We start from the raw sequence: 23,696 nt of genomic DNA, 5'->3' as shown, positions 1-23,696 counted from the left end.
CATATTAGTAATATAAGGTATAAGTAATAAAGACTTGATTTTACGAAAAAGCGTATGTATAATAATATTTGATAGTCTTTACAATCCTTTGATTGTATTACAAAATATAATAAAATAAAATATTCGTTACGTTATAATAAAAACGCGAGTAATCAAAATAGTTTTGGTCGAAAATATTTATCGGCGCAAAAATTGTTATGAAAATTTCATCAACAATTAAAACTGGGTTTCACTTGTTTTTACTGAAATTCCATGTAAAATAATTTTGAAATTGGAATCTATATTTAATGGCATTTCAATGGAATTTTGTTGACGCTTTATAAAATCTCCGGACAAATGCATCGATGGAGAGCGTGATAAATATTTTCAACTAAACAATGGGTTGTTATATATCTACGTACCTATGTAGTGCTGAGATTGAATGAATTTTAATCGTTTTATTGTGTTAAAAAGATAGAGATAAAAGTCATGTCGTGTGTAAAGTTGGTTTTCATATATTAAAGATTTGCGTGGCATTTATTTGCTATTTGTAAGTTTCCAAACAATCTAACGTTCAACGATCGCATAATGTACAAATATTAACTGTTATTACCGTCGAAAATAAAAACATCACAAGACTGTCACTGCAATTTGATCGTAACCATCACGGATACCAATAGTAAATAGAACCGAGGGAAGTTATTTACAATACTTACCCGATAAGAACCAAGGTCATTGACAACACACGTAAAAACTGCTTCCCTTCCCAAAGATACGGTGAGGTTGTTGAGACTGTCTTCAAATCGAGGTATTTCTGCAAACAAAGTCAACAACTTAATCTATATTCTTGTATCGGACGTTAAAACACTAGTAGAAAACTAAGAATACATTTTTTAACTTAACAACAAATGTAAATTTTAAAACCACAGACTAATGAAGGACCAAGCGCGATCGTGTAGTCTGTGGACAAAGAACCATCGTGGGATTTGAGGTCTAAATTACACAGCAGTGCTAAACTACCTTTTTTGTAATATTTACATCATTATTGTTTTATGTTACGTCATTATATTTATCAACACGAAAATAAGTTGTCATTTGACACTTTTGACAGTTGTCTAAATCTTATTATTAGTTTCCATGACCGTCACTCACGATTTAGTAGTAGTAGTTTATGTATAGTGCTTTTCATGAAAGAAGTCCCGCGGTGATTTTTGGAACTAAATTTGACAGGTCGGCAATGTTGTCATTCGTCGATGTTATAAAGTTCGTTTGTTGTGGTAGATTTTTGTGAATTTTTAACTAGCTTAGTGCATTTTGAAGATTGATTACAATGCCAAAAGTTGTAAAAAGTTCGGCTCGAGAAATGATATTAAAGGTGAAAGAGTTCTGTGAAGCGGAACATAAGAATCAAGGTGTTTTCATACCACTAAACAATGTTCGGAAGAGAGTTGCCGCCATAACGGGTACTTTTTAGAGTTGCCATTTAATAATTTTTTGCTGTATTGATGGGACTTTTATGATATAAATTCGTTTTTGCGACAAATTTGAACTAATACATAACGTGATGACACTATATAATTTCATCGTAAACTTAAAGTTACTATTATTTTTAACTGTTCATAATTTAATTGCAGGTGTGTCAAAGAAAACTGTAACAAGAATTACAAACGAAGGTATAACAGCGGCGTGTATTTCGAAAAAAATTGTAACCCAACAATTATGCATTAAAACTCTGAATAAAAAATTGTATTGCTTTTCTTTACCCTATTTTCTCATCGTTTCCCTGTAAGTAGGTAGAACATCGCTAATATAAGTAAATAATAATATAATTTTTACATAACATAAATATTGTTTCATCGAAGTATGCAGAAAATAGTATTATTTGATAAATTACATCTGCTAAATGTAAATAAAATAGGTAAATTTTTTACTCATAAATGGCAACATTACGTCATGCGATTGCAGCGCCGCGTCTGGGGGACTTCTTTCATGAAAAGGACTATAGTGATGGTAACATTAAAGATTTAGCATTATAGTGCTTTTCATGAAAGAAGTCCCGCGGTGATTTTTGGAACTAAATTTGACAGGTCGGCAATGTTGTCATTCGTCGATGTTACCAAGTTCGTTTGTTGTGGTAGATTTTGTGAATTTTTAACTAGCTTAGTGCATTTTAAAGATTGATTACAATGCCAAAAGTTGTAAAAAGTTCGGCTTGAGAAATGATATAAAGGTGAAAGAGTTCTGTGAAGCGGAACATAAGAATCAAGGTGTTTTAATACCACTAAACAATGTTCGGAACAGAGTTGGCGCCATAACGGGTACTTTTTAGAGTTGCCATTTAATAATTTTTTGCTGTATTGATGGGACTTTTATGATATAAATTCGTTTTTGCGACAAAATTGAATAAATACATAACGTGATAAAACTAGGTAACTGAAATTAAAACATATACTTATTACATATTACATAAGCATTATAAACTTAAAGTTACTATTATTTTTAATTGTTCATAATTTAATTGCAGGTGTGTCAGAGAAAACTGTAACAAGAATTACAAACGAAGGTATAATGCGGCGTGTACTTCGAAAAAAATTGTAACCCAACAATTATGCAATAAAACTCTGAATAAAAAATTGTATTGCTTTTCTTTACCCTATTTTCTCATCTTTTCCCTGTAAGTAGGTAGAACACCGCTAATATAAGTAAATAAAAATATACTTTTTACATAACAGAAATATTGTTTCATCGAAGTATGCAGAAAATAATATTTGATAAATTACATCTGCTAAATGTAAATAAAATAGGTAAATCTTTTACTCATAAATGGCAACATTACGTTATGCGATTGCAGCGCCGCGTCTGGGGGACTTCTTTCATGAAAAGGACTATACATAGAATTCTTCGTATTCATATCATTCTATAATCGACTACAAATCGACCTAGAAATAGTTTTTCTGACAACTGTCAAGTTGACAAAGACATTTACAAAATAAACTTAAATGAATTTAATCTTGTAACCTGTGCATTCCATGATTATCTGTGCAATTTGAAATTGTTAGAACATTTTAGTTCAGAATATTATTTATAATTTTGATTATTCAATAATTATATATATCGAAAAAATAACAAATCATAATATGGGCACATTCACTTGCATGGAAAAGTACCATTCTCATCCAAATGTTACTTTCTGAATAAAAATACTTGATACTATTTTCACAATGAAAAGTTTTAAAGTTGACGTAAAAACAATAAGCATCTCGACATTTTATCATTCATATTCGCCATTTTGAAATCGTTTATACAAAATAAGCCAATTGGATCTTGAAATTATTACGCTTCATTATTGAAGCTTACTGCAAATACGATTAATAAATTTTATTTACTGTTACAATACACTTAATACAACTGATTAAACTGCTGATTTTATCCATGCAACACGCGTGCCTAATTGGGCGAGATTGGAATATGTTGCCTCAATTTATTTTAAAGCAAGCACCGACTATAGTTCGTAGATTTTATAATTGGTACCATGATGCTAAGTGCTTTTCGCTATTTGTGTACTAATTGTGGAGGATGAGAGCGGTAATACGGGTAACAAGGCTGAGTAATACGGTAATGCTCTAAACATCAGGGTCTTGTTTAACTAAACAAGAATATAGGAGGAGAAGGAAAAATTAAAAAATGTTTTATGAACGCTAGGTTTCTTATAGAACGTTGAGGCATTTTATTTTTACATTTTATTTATTGCTGTCTTCCTTTTCATCGCGTGGTTGTCGTTCTGTAATTATTTTTGTCCATTTCAAACTTCTATCTTTCGTCATGTGCCCGGGTCAGCGCCATTTCAATTGCCTTATTTTCTTTATAATGTCCTCTACTTTGGTCGCCGATCTTATCTCTTCTGCTCTTTTTCGATGTCTCAGTGTTCCACCATCCTTCTTTCCATTCCTCTTTGGCACGTTCTCAACTTTAGAAGATGATTCTGAGATAATAATAGAGGCATTTGCGTTAAAAAAATTAAGTACGTCCTTAAAGACGGTACTGGGTCTTGAGACAAAATCACTTGTCGACAGACATGACCCACAAATGCCAAACGAATGTCAGTACTGTCCACTTAACAAGGACTTTAGACAAAATCACTTTTTTTCACGTGACTATTCTAATACAATCGTTTAGCGTTAGTAGTAGTCGAAAACTGATTTTGTCTTAAGCCCCTAATCCTAGAGCTGACGTTTGTAATGCACAGCGTATAAATATCACAATAAAGCAAGAAAAAAAAACATACTAAGAATCAACCTATTCAAATTATTGTTTCCAATATTTTTAGTTTTATCCTACAGTGTCCAAGTTTTTATATGCCCTATTTCTAGTGAGTTTTAGTGTAATATTTTTTATTTGTAAAATATCAAATAATCACTTGACGTCAATAAGCTTTGGAAAAAAGTAATGCAAAATTATATTTTTTAATGCAAAAGCAAAAATTTTCAGGAACGATCTTTGTCGATGATTGAGATGATCTAGTTTAAATAACCTACTTAATGTAATTAACCTATTTAATAAATATAAGACCAATTTAATTTAATTCAAGTAAAATGAAATTTTTTCTAAGAGCTACCTTGAAAAATAAAACATGACATGCAAAACACTCACAGCTTTCGTTGAAAACGCTTCATCTCAAGCCCCGCTTTTAATTTAATATTTTTTTACTATTATTTCAGTTCAAATAACAATTTAAATTTTAAATTGAGAAACTAATTTACTTGATGTAAACAATTATTAAAAAAACAATCAAAATCAATAAAAATAATATTGTTATAATATTGAAAAAATTAAAGCAGCTGATTCGTTTCCCTAATATGGTATGTATCTGTTAACGTTAAATTGTAAAAACCGTTAGATTGTAATCTATCTCGCGAGATTGTAAACTGCCGAAAGATTGTGAACCTCAGCGTACTGCTTACAATTTAACGTATTATTATTCGGTAGATTGTAATCTATCGAAGTGAAACCGTCAAATTGTGAAACGGATCGCACCTCGCGCGCTGATTGGTTGATGTCGTGTTGAAGGTAACTCACAGCTTTAGAATTAGTTATATGAAATTATTGGGAAGTAAAATTAATCTGTGATTGACCAAAGAAGTTTTAATGATAACTAAGTTAGTGTCGGAAATGAAATGAAAGAAAATTTCATTAATTTTTCAAGATAATTTTAAAATTTTATTTATATATGGTTGCGCGGGGCATATTCCGTTCAACCAATCAGCGCGCGATGTGCGATCCGTTTCACAATTTGACGGTTTCACTTCGATAGATTACAAACTACCGAATAATAATACGTTAAATTGTAAGCAGTACGCTGAGGTTCACAATCTTTCGACAGTTTATAATCTCGCGAGATAGATTAAAATCTAACGGTGTTTACAATTTTACGGTGACATATATAATATTTTAAAGAAACTAAAAAAAATATTACTTTCAATTAACAATTACAATGTATGATTTATAGCAAGCGTTCGGTACTCTGTAAAAAGAAATACATCGCTATAGCTATTGGTAGTTACAGGGTTGCTGCGCTGATCGAGGATTTCAAAGGCAATAATTCTCTAACATTTGAATTAAAGATAAAATTAACAATGATCACGACTTTATAATGTATGTATTTAATTATAATTGCCAGTAGTGAGGATAAATTAAAGATTTTAATTAACAAGGGCAAAGTAAACTTTGGGTCAGAATGAATGGCTTCTACTTTAGGTTTGTTAATTATGGGATAAATTAACAACCGCCATTCAGAAATGATTTTCGTATAAAATACTAAAACGAAAACAAACATGTTAATTTTATATTTTCCTTTGCTTTTCTTCTCACTTATTTAAGTTTATCAAAGGATTATAGTTTGTACTATCCTTACCTAATATATTTGTACTAATTTCTGGATTTATATGTACATATGTTATATGTATTTCACATATAATCACAAATATCAGACACAAATTAACTAAGTTGTAACATCGATGCGACCTACCTGCACTTTTGTAACAAATATGGTACATATTGTTAGAAACTGATATTTTTATTTTATATAGTGTATTTTCAAATAATTTTATAACACGATATACATAACTAACTTACTCTAAATTTTCTCGCTAAGTGAATGTAATTCCCGGATTAAAACCCAAGAACTGCACTCGAACATATTAACCACTAGACCAAGGCTACTGAAGAAAGCAGCCCCATAATAAGTAGTCTGTGCTGACAAAAATTGTATAATAATAAAGTAATTAAGGTATACAACTTCTTTGAAGTAACTCGATTAATTATGCTTGAAAGAAAAAAGCGGAAACTTTCTGTTGCCTTCAATATAATTCTATTGTTCCCACAAAGTTCTTTAACTGTGAAGAAAAGTAAATTCCAAACCAGTGAACATACAGGTTAGTGGGTTTGATAAATTGCATTTTTTAATGAATGTTCCCTCCTTCAGGGGATGCAACTCATTAAATGTTTTATATAAAAGGCAACTAGTTTTAATAATCGATTCATTCTTAGTCTAAAGTGACTTATTAAGAATTTAATCGAGGTATATTACTTTTTATGACAGTAGATAAAAAAAAACTGAAATTAGTCGATGATGAAACGTCCTGATTTCGTTTTTTGAATACTCATACAATACAAGCTAAATGAATAAATCATATTATTTTGTTCAGAAATGTTACTTTAAAGGCATAAGTTTATTTTTTTTCTTCAAAAATGAATTGGAGTATATCGTTGTAAAGCAGACACTTTTTTAAACTTCCATTACTCTTCGAATTTTTAATTTAAACAAGAAGGTTGTATGTGTGGAACCTCAAGTTATTTTATCATAAATATATTTATATATAAGTATAAAATATATTTGTTATTGTTAGGAAATGGCGGTCTGTGTTGCTGTAATTGGAAAAGATGTAAGTTTATTAACTGTGCTGATATAAAAATAATCTTAAATGCCTGTGTATCTATAGAGCAAGCAGAGCAATTTTTACTTCCAGAACGCCTCCTTGTGCATTGGTGGAATTGGTAATGACACAAGCACCCATAATTAATTATCGACACAATGGCTAGTTCATACAGCTCTTGATGCGTTAGAAGAGAGACTAGTGTCTAGTAATACTACAGCAAACACAGCAACAAAAGAAGCTTGTACTGATTTAAGAGATTTATATATGGGCTTGTTATATTCAATAGATACTCATAAAATGTATATGTAGTAACTAATTGAACATTAAACAACCTTAAACTTTTTTATTTAAAATTGTTAAACTCAAACTCAAAATATCTTTATTCAAGTAGGTAAACAAGTACACTTATGAATTGTCAGAAAGAAGTTAAATTAATTGTAAATTTACATTAGACCTTAGATTTTACAGTAGACTATAAACGCAACACAAAAAACCACTTAAGTTTACAAGAAAAGATGGTGTTAATAAGACAATGTTTCAATAGATTCGTATGATATTAAATCTCTTTTGACTAGATCTGACAATGTCTCGCTTATCATGATCGCTGAAAAATACTCGAAAGGAATTATGTTAATAATGTAATAAATTTTGCAATTGTTGCGTAAAACAAGTTATGTTTATCAATTATCAATATAATTATAATATAATATAGGTAATGTGTTTTGGTTCCAAACATAGTTTTGAAATACGAAAGGAAAAGGTAGCAATCATCGAATGGTATTCAATTGTTAACCTGTCCATACAGCAGTTTGGCCTTGTAGTAGATGGAACGTGCGATGCTCATAACTGAACGTACGACGCATTGAAATCCGTGTACTATTTGATTTTTCTATGTACAATATTAATACTCGCACGTCAGGTACAATGGTAGTAGAAGTGTAGTGTAGTATGGACTCAGTTTCCGCATTTAGGCGCCCATAAGTTCTGTTATGCGTTAAGTTACAGGGCTAATTAAGCCATTCTAGCTCCTTTCAGAAGTTCAGTCGTCCAGAACTTTCCTGGGCATTTCGCAGACTTCACTGAGCGACCACACTGCTCCAAGGATAACTCGTTGAACAGCCACTGCCACGCATTACAGGACCACGTGACTGATTCCTCTGTGCTGAAACCACAAGGGACTGCCTGTCATGTCAATGCATTTGTTTCCAGACAAATCTGCTGCTGTTTTATTACAAACCTCAGTAGTTTTTAAATGTAATATTAATTATTGATTAGTGAAATAAATTGTAAATAACTGGATTATTATATGCCTAACTACGTAAACACTGGCCTCAACCGACCAAGAGATAATATTATTCCATTGGACTACGTTTAAAGTAACGACCCTACGCGTGCCTTAGGGTCACTCGCTATAACTAGGTTCATTTTATCTCCCTCCATATATTTGTACAAAGTACAAACATAATGTTTGTCGGGTTGTATTCTCACACGTACAGTCCTAAGCATTTATACAGCCTCGAGCAAATTTGCTTGTGGGACGCAATATCCAACTGAGCGGGCTCTGGGGAGCTATTTTGTTTTATTTGTCTGCGTGAGCCGATAATGAACGTTTTTTCTCTATAGCGTCTATGTAAACAAATACAATAAAGATAGATATATCGGACTTATATTACTTGCCTATATCTCTTTATTAAAGCGTAAAGGAAATGAATTGTGTAATACGCAAAAGGAAAGGTAGTCATGTGAAATATGTAATATGCCTTACGGTGGATGAATATTATTTTTGGTTCTTTGTCACCTCTTCATAAAAGCTAAATAAGTCCGTTTCAACTAAAGTAGGCGCAGAAAGTGTTCTATTTTCTTCACAGCGATTTTACAGAAATAGACAATAATGTTTTGCACTTAAAATAACATTTAAACGCGGTCAATGTACGAAAGCTAGTTGAAAATTACTTGCTACTAAAATATCATATCTATATGCAAAATGATAGTAGAATAACTACTAAATTCATTATTGGAATCTGCTTACCGAAGTATGCAAACTTCAACCGTACAATTAGAAAAAAACAAATATAAAATACGACCACTCTCAGCCCCAACCAGAAAAACTTAAATTTTTTTTTGGCATTAAATCTTTCTATATTTTTTTTTTGTCATTAAGTTCAATATAATATGTACATATTATATACTGTATGTAATTGTTAGTATTTGGTAAACCAGCACTGAAGATTCCACTAAAATGCTGTGTACAGATCTAATTGGACTTCAGGTTTACAAATAATGTTTAGTGTGTAATAACTGTATGTATTCAACCAATCTGATGTCTGTTTCTGTACCTTAAATGTAAAAATAAAAATAAGCCTTTACGGCCATAACATTTTATTTCAGCCCTGCGATTCTGTAACTCACTTTTCGAACTCACACAGCGGTTTTCGCATCGGCGGTCGCTCTCAAATCAGTCGTGAAGCAGTCATTTTATGATTTGGCACTCTGAAAAGGTTGTAGTTTATTGTTTCAGTCAGAATGCCAAATCATAAAATGCCGCCGATGCGAAAACCGCTGTGTGAGTTTGAAAAGTGAGTTACAGAATCGCAAGGCAGAAGGACCATGTCTCTAATTGGACTAAATTACTATCGTAACATTGTTATCGACTTCGGTTCTTTCACTTGCACTTTTAAATGGATCACTTTAATACAACTTTAACAATGAAAGCATGATAGCGCTTTTAACAAATTTAATTTAGACAACAGTCTAGAGCAGCTTTATATAATTTAATTTTGCTGCTCTATCCTTTAGTATGTTCACTCCCGAGTAGTGTTTTGTTTCTACGAGCGTGTAACGCAATCAGCTTATTCCGTTGTTACTAATATTCAACTTGTATTACTTTTATTTTGTTTAACAACCGATACTATTCATAAACTTTCAAATTTTTTTGTAATTATTTTATATTCATGTAAAGGTTTTTATAAATATTGTTTAGTATAGGTTCACACACAGCAACTGCGTTGTGATTCAAGCTTCCTCCTTATCAGAATGCCAAATCATAAAATGACTGCTTCACGACTGATTTGAGCGCGACCGCCGCTGTGAAAACCGCTGTGTGAGTTTGAGAGTGAGTTACAGAATCGCAAGGCAGGAAGCACAATGATGTTTTTAGTGAATTATTGTTCTTTATTTATGCCAGAACAGCAGTACTAACAGTATTGAGTGATACTGTACTTACGACTAAATAAATGAGAGGATGAAACTGTGAACCTAACAACCCTATGATTCCACCTCTTACACTTGCCATATAAGTTGTGAACATACAAATGAATACGAAATACCAAGAAGTCTAAGGTAACAGACGGAGACCTACGGGTTCACAGGTTCAAGCTGGTAGAAATTTCTCAAAGCTCGCACAGGCACCACGGTAATTAAGACCTTGTCTTTACCAATTTAAGAGAATGTTAAAAATTAACAAATCAAAAAGTATTACAGTCTATATCTTTATAACGAAACTCTTTCTATAACGTAAAAAAACACTTTAATTGGTTTGGTTTAACACAAAACACATACATTAATTTACTCTTTATAACGCAATAGCCGCTCTCTATTACGAATAAATATTTTCATATTTAGACATCTACAACATACTTAAGTGTAATTGTTTTTATAATCAACTTACAAAACTAACCTTTTGAGGTGCCGAAATTTCTAAGAAAGACATGAGGTCATAAACAGCCGTCTCGCCTTTGTTATTGTTAATTGCATTAACACGTGTGCCATTATTCATAGATTACATTGCATGTAGGAAATTTTGGTCTCAGTAACTAAACCCACCATTTTCACCTATCTATTATATATATAAATTATTGTAAAGTTGGTTTGAAGTGTAATCAAGTTTTTTTTTTTCATACTTTCCATATAACGAAGACTCTCTATAACGAATAAAATAGCTCGGTCCCTTAAAATTCATTATAAACAGTTTACACTGTAATTAAATAAGATTTTAAAGATGATTTTAATTTCATGTGGCTTTAGTAATATTACGGATATGTGTAATTTGTTCATTTTGTAACACATTACATTCAAAGCGGGATGATGTTTAAAATGCACTTCATCATTGCCAGCTTAATTTTGAGCTTTAAATACCACAAACAGGATAGTAAGTAGAATTTATTGCACTGCTTCGTAAAATAAGTTTTATAATAATAAATTACTGCGTATTTTACAAAATACGAATTCATCAAAGTTGTTATTTATTTGTGGTCTGAGTCAAGGTGCTGGTATTATTGATGTATATTTAGAAAGGTACGTAAGCAGAAGCTCAAAAATAATAGTACATAAAGTATTAATTTGTAGGAATCCTCGAAAATGCATGTTGTTTTGAAGCATACACAATGTGTGGGTGATATGTGTAAAAACGTAAATAATTACTGTTGACGTAATCACCAAATAAGAAAATCAGAGACCCCCCCCCCCCCCCCCCATATTGCTTACGTAATACTTGAACGACCCTTTTTCTAACGAGGATCATGAAGCATTAGAGCATTGATGCGTAGCTTATCAACGTGTATTAATATTAATAAAAATACAAGAAGAGCACGCAACTTCCTGTAAGGAGACCCATTAAATGCCTAAAGTCTCAAGGCCCTAGGACCATGAGCAGAATCCAGAGCTACAAATTATAATAATATGCCCGTGGCGCTAGAACCCTATATGGATCTTAGATTTTACCCGATTCTTTGATATTTTTATTTCGTCGATTGAGCATAGTTTCCTTACAGTATAGGTAAGTGTTAGTCGAGGACATAGAAAAGGAAATTTGTGCACAATCGTAATTCTAAGGCACGAACTCAGGGTTGAGAGTCACTTGCTTAATCTGCCACTGCTCTTTTTTATAGAACAGGGGGGAAACGGGCCAGAAGCTCACCTGATGTTAAGTGATAGAACTCACGGGGATACTAAGATTGCCAGGAGGCTCGCAACTGCGTTCCCAGCCTTTTAAGAATTGATATGCTCTTTTCTTGAAGGACCCTAAGACGAATTGGTTCGGAAATACTTCAGTGGGTAGCGGTTTCCACATAGTGATGGTGCGCGGAATAACTAAACCTATCAATATGTAATTTGAATTAATTTACTGACACATTATAGCTTTTATATCTCCCTTTAAACAAATGCGCTTGAAACTTTGTAAATAATATAAGGCTTTAAGTTGATCCTACAATGATACTGGTACACCTGCGCTTTGTATTTCGTATGAACAATGAAAATTAACTATTTTAGCCATTCATACGTCCTATATATTGTTTAATAAATTTTTTTTCTTTATAGTAGGAGTGTAATCTTAATATATATACCTAAATTACGTGTCACGTTGTTTGTCCGCTATGGACTCCTAAACTACCGAACCGATATCAATCAAATTTGCACACCGCGTGCAGTTTGATCTAACTTAAAAGATAGGATAGCTTACGTCTCCTTTTATATCCGCAATATTATTTTATTGCAAATATTTATTTATTATTTTATACAATTCTAACAGATGGCGCTGTGTTAAAAGTAGCAACGTTTCACATAAGTTCTCCTACCGTTTCCCTTGAATAGTTTACAACTATGTAATATAAAAAAACCTTAGCCACAGCAACGCTTGGCCGGTCTGCTAGTTTAAATATAAATTTGCCCTAGTCTTGCATTTTTTTTAACTTTGGCAATAACAAAGTGAAATAATTTTGTCATCGGACAAGTATTTTTACTTTTATCCGCACTAAATACACAAAAATATAAATCTTGTATCTTTATAATATTAATTTAGAAGACAACTTATATAACAAAAGGTTTTTTTTTGTGCAAGAGTTTTTCGATACAGTTGTAATGAATTAATCAATCATGTTTTGTCTTCCATCCATCTTTCATGTTAAGTAACAGGCTCATATACATACAAATTATAATTAAAGCCAGGATTTTATTTGAGATTTCAATTAACGATGGGTCTAGTATTACGTGACAGTTTAGCCTTTTGATAAAATTAAATGGCACGCGGTGCGGTGTCTATTGATTTATTACATTTATATTAGTATAATTAATTATTGTCACGCTATTCGAACATTGTGTCTTTTATATAAATTTAGGTATCCGTCTTATGTACAAGCCTAAAGTCAAATAAACACTTTTGTTTATGCATTTATAATCCTATTTTGGCTTACGCTTATGGGCAATAAGACCGCCCAATTTAACAGTATTTAATAGTATATGTTTATTAAATGAAATATTAATATTTGTTATTTGTAATAAGTCTATCGTCATTAGGTTAAAAATAAAATAGTTGTGTCAAGATATTTTTATTATACTACTTGCCAGAAGATCGGACTGAAAAACTAATCAAATAAACACTCCATCTTTAAAATCCTAGTAGTTTGAAAGAAAGTATGAAATAATAAGTAAATACAAAGGTATGTCTAAAACTTTCGTGACTTCGGGGTGAATTATGCTGACGTAAAACACTATCTATTTACAGTGAACAAGTTAAAGCTTTCAGGCGATGGTTCAATGGTTCAGAGGTAAAACATCATTTCAATCAAAAGATTTCTCAAGAAATAATTATTTGATGTTTATGATATGATAGTCTCGTCAAGTTTATCAATACGATTTTACAGATAGAAGGCATCTAATTTGTTATTTTATTATTATAGCCTCGTTTCGGACATGACAGTATTTTTTTTTCTTTATTTTTCGTAGATTGTTCTTTTGTTCCACTTTTGTGTGTCCGTTTGCCAGGTGGCAAAGGCCTCCTCCAATCTTCTCCATTCTGGCCTTTCTATGGCCACTCTACCCAATGTTTTCTTCATTATTTTGTTGTTGATTTATTATTGGAGGGTTTAATAATCGAATTATTAAAACCCTCCAATAATCTAATTTGTGCAGTTTTCTAAATCAAATGCAATTCGTATGTTCGAACAATTATGTGTCAAGAAACTTATGTATCTAATAAATTTAACGGATCAACCCTGATGAATTACTAAAGCAGAAGTCAAAGATGACAGCTTAAAAGCTCATAACGGAGTAGAAGTTTCAAACGGCTTGGGGGTAATTTTGTGCTCAAAACAGTGTCGCTTATTTAGTTATCACCGTTTAATTTCTCCTATTACTGAGTTTGATTATATTAACATGAGCAGTAACACAGCAGCCTTTTTGTTGCATTACGTCAATGTTATTTACGATGACTTTTCAGTGACGTGTCATAAAAAATTAGAAAACTAAATGGAACTGGACTGAACAGATAATGAGGACTAACAAAGACAAATGGAATAAGGATAATATAGGTAATAGAGTGGTTTCCGAGGAACGGGAAAGAAAACGAGGAGGTCAAATCAAAAGATGGGAGGACGATCTACCAAAAGGTTGGAGAAGGTCTGCCAAGGATAGAGAGACGTGGAAACAATTGACAGACAACCTGACCAAAGTGGTTGCTAATTAATTTATTATTTTCGCTATGTAAATTAGATATAAGAATACTGCTGTTTTATAAGAATAGTATATAAGTTAAAAAGGCAGCGAATAAAGGGCTTTTATTATTATATATTATTTTTTATTATTACTATGACTTTTGTGAGGCATAAGTGGAATTTCGAATACTCCTATTTTTGATGCTTATTCTTTGAAAATGGATAGAAATAAATTTACATGGTAAAATATTAAATAATAATGTAATATATAGGTTCTCAGTGTCGTTCATTGATAGTTAATTATGCTATTTTGTTAAGGTTGAAAAATGTACACAGTTAAGCAAATAGGCCTTCAGATTTATTATTATCGTGTGCCTGATATCAACCCACACACACACCCTCCCAAATATTCACTCACATACACACACTTACTCACGCATACACACACACTAACTCATACAGAAACACACACACATGTGCAGTGTACACCCATACAACTCTATTTCTGTAGGAATCTAGTTGATTGTTTTGATTAGTTGTTTTTTAATTTTTTTAGAAACTTTAAATTTTGTTGCCTACTCAGCATGACTTTGCTGTGGAATGGAAGCCTGGTTATTGTTATCACAGGTTCTTACCTAGCTTGGTAACCAGTCTCCCAATACCTTCTTAATTGTAATCGTACTGTTTGTTTCAAATGTTATATGGGAGAAATAAAGAATTATTATTATTATATTATTTAGTAAGTATCTAATCGAAAACACTTCATGGATGCAGAATCACATTGCCAGCTCTCGACTGGAATCACCAAGACAAAAGGAAACGTCACCGCTCAAACACTACTTGGCAACGAAGCATCATTACAGAAGCGAAGAAAGCCGGAATGATCTGGAGCGCGCAAACGCATGTCAAGTCGCACATTAAATTTCGTAGTCACTTTGGAACCTTTTAGATAAATAATAATTAATCTTAATGCCATCACCATGTTAGTTAGTTGTTACGAATATGTATTTGCGTGTTGTTCCCACGAGAATGTAAGTGCGTGCTCCTATTTCACCATGCCTCCTGCTGATAGAGGACAAATCTTTTTTTTAAATTTATTTTTTTAATTAAGATGTCATGTGGAACATGGTGTAATGGTTGCAGCTCCTTACAAACGTTGTGTAAAACAAAAACTTGGCGATTAAAAAGAGTGGCGGAGAGTTTATTGCCAGTTCTTCTCTTTCGTTCTACGCCCTTGATGTGAGAACTGGCAGTTAATGTAAAATTAGAAGCATTTAATGTATATTTCTTTTTTTGACGATCATAAGTGTACATTGTGTTACCTACATGATTAAATGATTTTTGATTTTTTGAATAGTCCTTTAAGATATGAAGTTGTGTCGTAATAGTTAAATATCGTCATGGTACAGTACAAGTACCTCACACTACACTTGTATGTGTGGACCCGCTTTGTATAAATGTCTTAGAAGACAGATCGTCATTGGTTATAAAGATGTATACAAAACCATCAAAGAAGATTAAAGCTGGCGTAGTCTATGGTACAAATTGCTTTTTCGCTAAGTAATCTAGGTTTTAGGCTTTAATCACTGAATACAATAAGTATTAAGTATTCTATTCAGTTTTACCTTGTATATTAATTAATAAATAAATTTATTGTAAAACTATATCTATAAAATGTATGATGGCCATTAAGGCTGAACGGAAGGAAATTTCTTCTGATCATTAAGTGTATTTTATATTATTGAAACCAGTTTTTTTCTAGGTAAATTAAGCAGTGGCTTTAGTGGCGTGAGGTTGTAGGTTAGATCCCCGGCTGTGCACCAATGTCTTCGAGTGCATTTTACACACAGTCGTAGGGTGAATGAAAACATGTTGAGGAAACCAGCAAGTCTTAGCCAAAAAGTCGACGGGACGAGTGTCAGGCACATTTCTATACAGAAATCTGAGGCTCAGACCTCGAAGGTTGTATCGACATTGAAAGTACTACTATATTAAGCATAATTGAAAAATTATTGTAATGTTTCATTACTTGAAAAGAAACTATTTGCCTTACATAGAATACAGCTAGTATAAGAAACTATATGTATGTGTATGTATATATGTGTGTACTGTGATGGAGATTAAATCCTAGAAAATAACATGACCTTTAAAATAATTTATGAATAAATTCAAAACTTTACAACTCAAAAGATAAGATGTTATGTTAAGATTATTTTAAAACAAGTACCTAACAAATTTGTGAACGATCGCCGTGATTCGACAACTTTCCGGAGTTGCCTCTCTGTTTCAGAACTTTGGTGCCGTGTTTCCAAACGTTATCGTCCAAGGAACAAGCCGAGATAAATGAAGTTCAGACGTTCTTAATCTAATGACGGGAACGTGAACCAAGATGTATTCGTTATTTCTCAATTAAAAGAATATTCTGTAATAGATTTGTTTTTGAAGTGAAACTTCTTTATCGGGGTTGGAATAAAATTTAGTGTAAAATTTTTTCGTTACGCGTCACATTTTTCCGTTACGCGCCATCTTTTGAAGTGAAACTTCTTTATCGACGTATGGGAGAAAATTTGTTGCAGGTTACGCGCCATGTTGCTTTTTGAAGTCAAACTTCTTTATCGGCGTTGGAAAAAAATTTACACACATTACCTACCACGGTTGATCCGAAGAGATTCGAAGCCATTAGTAACAAAAATATATAATAACGATAACAATGATAGTAATACTAATAATTCTATTACAATTAATGAAATTCTGTAATAATCTTAGTACTACATAGTAGTACAGTAATAAGTTAAAATGAAATAATTGTATTTGTATTCATGTCTATGATAATAAAAGCCTTTTCTTAAACTTTATCTAATTTAACTTTATTTAACCAATTTCTGTAAAGTTGCATATAGTAGATCATTTTTCGTAAAATAAGGTCATAAAGAAGTTTCACTTCTTACATGTGTACACCTAGTACACGCACACATTTTTTATTAATTCAAACGTGACATCCAACATCAGTAGCGCGGTGATAAGTGACTTTTAATATTGCATAGATTTTATCGCGGGCTTTGAACGCGGCGACCGAATCAAGAAATTCCGTAACGTAAAAACCTAACACACGATGACGTAGGTGCGGCCAATACGCGTTAGAGCGGGACAGAACGCATACTGCGTATTCACATCTCTCTGACGAGATCGGTACAGCCGGTGCGCGTTAGAGTGAGACAGACTATATAGGCGAGTTAGTCTGAGTCTGGTAGAGTGGTAGATTAAATTAATTTATTAAAGAAAAAACTTGAATGAATATCAAAGAAAAAAATACTGCATAAATAAATAATTATAATTGCATATTGCATTAAATAAAAAAAATAAATAAAGTTGAAAAAAATTATGTAATAGCTTTACCGAGCAAGTCAAAAGCCGAGATTTTACGAAATAATAACTATTCTATAATGCGTTGTCAACGTTATCAATTTTATAACCTAGTATTGTTGCGAAATACAAATATCATTAAATTTATCATTAAATAAATACAAGCTCAACAAGTTTACTCTTTTTTAAACAATTGAAGGTCGGATCCCCACCGCGACACTAGTTCGCAAAAGAAATGTCTTGTCAAATGGACGGTGGAAGATTTCCAACCACCAAGGTGATGGGGATGAAATTTATTCTATTAATTATATTTTGATTATCATTTTTTTTATTATTTTCATTAATGGAACCTAAGCTTTACTACAAAAATAATATAAAAATAATTTTCTCAGTTTACTGTAATGTAATTTTGGTTTCATATAAATAAAGCTAAATACTTTGTTGTTGTATCAGCTGTTTATTATCAGATATAATTGAATAATTGAAACAAAATAAACAAACCTCCTTTGTTTCGAACCAAGTTGTTTTCTTCAATATTCCCCACGCTAGTCTTAAGACTTAATTAATATCCTAATGGTTAACCCAATTTAGTACTCCTATTTATATTTAGTTAATAAAATTAATGGTTAAAACAAGTCTGTCGATTAAATGTTTGGTGTTATATTTATTAAAATCAGCAGTGTAGTAGTGGCTACAGCGTGCGACTCTCATCCCTGAGGTAGTAGGTTCGATCCCTGGCTGTGCACCAATGAACTTTCTCTGTGTGTGCCCATTTAACACTCGCTCGGATGGTGACGGAAAACGTCGTGAGAAAACTGGGGCATGCCTTATTCAAAATATCTCCAATAACTCTTAAAAATAAATACTCACTGTATAAGATATAAGTTATTTTAACGAATCTATATGCGACTTTTTTACATTCTTTAGATAAATTAATGTAGTGCTTATCAGGTCATTATAAATCCGCGTTTATATTCGTTAAATAAGTTTTATTTTATACAGTGAGTATTTATTTATAGCTTATAGAAATAAATCAAAATATTGCTTACAATAAGGTACTAAATTACTCCTAAATACCTAACACTGCATGCATTATAAATGCAGATTACATTCAAATATGAAAACGAAATCAAGATTAGTTAAAAATATATACCAATTATCCTTTTCAAATATAATGTGGACCTATTTATACGACGGACTGAATTCTACAGAGCTAATTTGTATGAAACCTAGATATTAGGCTAGTTACGCTATTCGAAAGATGTACCTTTGTATTTCGCCTTTAATAAATAATAAAATTAATTAGGTTAGGATAAATGTTAAAAACCCGATATTAAGTTCAATTAGCTTTAAGTTCACGTTTAGAAATCTATTTTTGTATTGAATACATCTTCAATGAGATCAGAATCTCTGAGTGAGTGCTTAAATAGAATTTGAAACCTTTTTAAAAGATTTCATGCAACATCTCTCAGATTTTGAATAACGCACGTTGTTTAATGCAGCTAACGAACGCTAATTAGACTGCAAGTTTTCCTGAGTGGCTTTTTGAAGACCATTAAAGCTATTTATTTGTGTATGCCCTAAAGCATACGGAAAATTAGTACTTATAAACATATTAAAAGTTTTTATTAAAAAGCGGGCTTGGACTAGCAGTCTATACAGAATGTTCATGTAAGATAAATTTACTCTAAGTCATTCAGCATGCTCACCGCGTAACACTGATTTCTCTATATAAAATAATATTATAATAAAATAAATATGTGTAACGAATAAACCAATTTTTTTTTTTTATAAAGACAATTCACACCAATGGACCTAGTCCCATGCTGCTGGTGAAGCTTGTGTTATGGGTACTAGGCAACGGATATACATACATATTATAGATAGATATACATATAAATACATATTTAAACACCCAAGACCTAAGAACAACACCAAATGCTCATCACATCGATGTTCGCCTCAGCCGGGGATCGAACCCGGGACCCATGGATTCGCAGTCAGGGGTACTAACCACTAGACCAATGAGTCGTCAAATGAGAATAAATTTTTAGTACCATACCCTATATTTGTTTCTATAATAGCAACAGTGCGAAGCAGACCGGTTAGTTATAAAATGGTTTAGGTTTTAAGTTTTTACTTGTTATGTTTATATTATGTTTTAGTTTAGTTTCCTATTGTAAAAATAGGAAATAAGGAAAATAAGTAAATTTAGGTGAAAGAGACTTTCAAATCTGTTCTACTTGACAACTGCTAAATCGTTAAAGGATAGTTGCCTTGTTGAGAAGAAATGTTGCCAGTTTAATTGTATTATATGTTCCACATAGCAATTTTATTTTATGTTTATTGCAACACATTTCGTTTGCAAGTTTATATATTCATTATTATTTCATCGTCTAGTATTTCTATAATAAAATTAGTATTTTTTTTATTTATTCTTCTTATTTAGATCTGTCTTAGTTATCGCTGGAATTAAATTAATTGTATTGCCACAAATGTTACTTAAATTACGTTCTATATCAGTCCTTTGCTAATGAAGAAAATGAAGAAAAACATACAGGCTCTTTCATATATGGAATTAAATTGCTACTCATAAGGAACCAATCAGCTTAACTTGATTAATTGAGTATGTTTTTAGTGAGAGGTTTCTCCAAATTGGCTGTATGTAAGAGGCGTCTTGTCTCTACTAAGCCGGCTTTGATCTTCAAGTAACATACAACACTAACTATACGCTATGATAGTCTTGATTGATTCAAGCAGTTTTCATAATTTGGGGTATGTATTTAAACAAAATGCAATTTTAACTACATAATTTATTCACTCTTTTAGCATGAACGACTGGTCTTAGGGTAACTGGTTCAAATCCTGAGAATGACCAATATAAAAGCAGTTTTTGTAAGACACATATCAATAAAAGCCAAGTTTTATGTACGTACTGATTACATGAGTCCCCCCCCCCCCCCCAGCCCCCCGGTCATATTATTTATTAATAGACATTGTCTAAAATGGTATTGAGAACTTGATTTAGATCTAACATTTTCTGAGTTTAAGTGTCGGTATGAATGAACGACGAACGTGTCAGCGGAAAATAAATACTTTTTAGTAGTAAAATGTAGGATGTAGCTATTCAGAAAACTCACAAAAACCTTTTAATGGATAAAATTTTAACGGCTATAAATGTAATACAAATATTGTTTTAAATAAGCGTTTATATCTGTTGATGAAATTAATAATTCTACTTCATAATGTGATGATAATTACTTAAGAAATGAGAAGATTATATCTTAATTATTTATAATCTTGATTCATTACATTTTTCTATTTATTCACACTTAATTGCAAAAATGTAAAAAAAAACAGTACACTTGCTTATCTATACTAATATTATAAAGAGGAAAGGTTTGATTTTTTGTTTGTTTGAAATGAATAGGCTCAGAAACTACTGGACCGATTTCAAAAATTCTTTCACCGTTGGCAAGCTACACTAATCCCGAGTGACATGACACAGGCTATGTTTCATTTAAAAAAAAAATAGGGATGCTTACTAAAACTTGAATAATCTAACCCAAGGTGTAAAAAAATAAACAAAAACTTCCTTCAATCGTGTGCGCTGCGAAAACTATTAATGATAGAACAAAATGATAACAATTTTTTAGGACACATCACTATATATAAAATTGTCGCGACAGCATGTCTCTATCTTTTATAGTTACGTCACAATAAGCGTCCTTTTATTAATTTTTTTTTTATTAAAATATCACCGCTAGAAAAGGCTCTTTCGTACCTAGGTATTACTACTATAGGTATCCTTATCAAAATAATTACCAACGTTTCACATAAGTTACAATTTAATGGCATAAGAACCAAAAAAGCATGGTGGGTTGGTGTTCTCTTGCCTTTTCTCTTGAATAGTTTACTACTATGTGATATAAAAAAAATCTTAGCCACAGCAACGCTTGGCCGAGTCTACTAGTCGCTAATAAACGTTGTCTTCCAGTCAAACCTAGTCATATAGGGATAAGATCGCACATACATTAATGTCCTTAGTGGGACTATTATATTAATATATTTAAAATACTTGATTAGTTTCAATATATTCTGATATATAGCTGACAAAAAGGGATGGAAACATTTTGGAATATTGCTGAAATCAAAGATTATCGCATTATTGACCACTGGAAGGTATAAGTGTACTTTCTTGTACCTTCACTGCTAATATTCAAAGGTATAAGGTTTATGTTCCTGTTAAAATTCTTAATTAAAACGTCTCGATTATTATGTTGTTTTAATAGTTCGAAGTTAAATGCTTTGCGCAAATGAGTTTGCCTGTAATACATTTACTGTGTGCCGTGTTCCTTGACGTACGTTGTAGCGAAAATTACTGCTTACTGCAGCTTGATAAATGCATTAAGACGATACTATAACATGTTACGTTAATTTATCTAAAGGCTCTTTACAAGTGAAATAACATTGAACATTACATTATATGTATTACATCTAGCTCAATTGAATTAATAAGTAATTTGAATCTTACACAAAGTCGTCTCTATGTTCTAGAAAAATCTCGAATATTTTCTTTCATGTTTTCGTAACTATGATATACTAAAAAGAATTATTAATAAGGTCTGCCGCTTTTCATTTGAGCGTTAAAGAATTTTGGTAAAAGGACAAGAAATTTTATGAAAATATGATCAGTCTTTTTTTAGCCGAAGACACTTTTATTTGTTTTCTATTTGTTTAACTTACCACTATTTACAAATTTATTGAAATATAACATTATTCTTACCCATTTTAATAAAAATAATTTCAAAATGAAAACAAAAAACACGTGGAAAGAAAAATAAAAGTAACACTAATTTTAAACATACATATATTTATATAAATAGATAAATTAAAAATATTTTAATGAAACTACTAGTGAACAATACATACAGAAAGATGAATATAATAAAATAACCTATTTTTGATGAAAATTTAATACAATGATGAATTGAATTCTGCTTCGTCAGATGACAATAATTAAAATTATTTTGTACTGATCTCATATTACATTTAATTACATACTGATAATTATTTAATAACAATCATATTTTTGGTACTTATATTTGACCATAGATGTTTGGCGATATAAACATTTATTCTGTAAAATAATTTTAACATTGCAAAAGTAAGACGCTTGAATATTTATCACGTTTTTAACCTCAAGAGAGTAAGGCATACATCAAAAAGTCATGCAAAAATACGCTCAAACTTTGTATACAAAGTAAGTTTTTACTTCGAAAAGGTAAAAACTTTAGCCACAGATCAAAAGCTCTAGTCCTTTTAAAACTTTTAAATATTGATTAATGCTATTTTAATTCTAGGCTTTTACATAAAGGATGCTTACCAACAGTATCCTTAAAACAAATCACAACATGGAAGACAAGTCCAAAATTTACATAGAATAAAACTTTTCCCAACAACATCATTAGTTCACATCGCACTTTTTGTATTCAAAGTCCATTATCATTTTTGTTAAACGCTACACGCCGTAAGTTCGTAGAACGCTCCGCGTAGAAGCACTACGTGTAGCGCTACGAAGATCGTAGAACCGACTGTGTTTAGCGAACACCGCTGCTAACTCATCAAAGAGAAAGCGCTGCGCGAAAGAAATTCCACAGCGACACTTTAGTTAATATATTAGGCCAATATTGGGTGTCATACTTTCATACAATGATGATAGTTACATAAAATATTATAATTGTTTGATTTAATTGAAAGCGCTGTTATCGCTTAGTAATGGAAACAGTCCGGTAATAGTCATAAATGGTGCACATGCGCCAATCATAAGAATTCCCTGGATGCCGAATGTGGTTAAACTTTGATTTAACTAATGTACATTGCAAACATGTAACGAATTTTGTTTACGAAAACAATAGTCAATTAATAAATAAAATAAAATATTGTTTTATAGCGAAAATATTTCGTATAGAATTGAAGAGTTTTCTGTAGT

At 31.6% G+C, this 23,696-nt stretch overlaps 1 protein-coding gene across 1 annotated transcript in view; it reads right to left on the bottom strand.

Moving 5' to 3' along the window:
* The window catches only part of LOC125060461 (lachesin-like), a 45,031-nt gene extending 21,745 nt beyond the window's left edge, over positions 1-23,286 (bottom strand). Inside the window, exons 1-2 of the mRNA XM_047665367.1 lie at positions 23,091-23,286; positions 696-793 (exon numbers count right to left, since the gene is read on the bottom strand). Of these exons, the coding sequence (XP_047521323.1) occupies positions 696-793; positions 23,091-23,172 (180 nt within the window). The 5' untranslated portion in view covers positions 23,173-23,286. The remainder of the gene's footprint in view (positions 1-695; positions 794-23,090) is intronic.
* Between the last annotated feature and the right edge of the window lie 410 nt (positions 23,287-23,696).

Source organism: Pieris napi, chromosome 21 (genome assembly GCF_905475465.1).
Source record: "Pieris napi chromosome 21, ilPieNapi1.2, whole genome shotgun sequence".
NCBI lineage: Eukaryota > Metazoa > Arthropoda > Insecta > Lepidoptera > Pieridae > Pieris > Pieris napi.
This window is presented reverse-complemented; position numbering and strand designations above follow the sequence as displayed.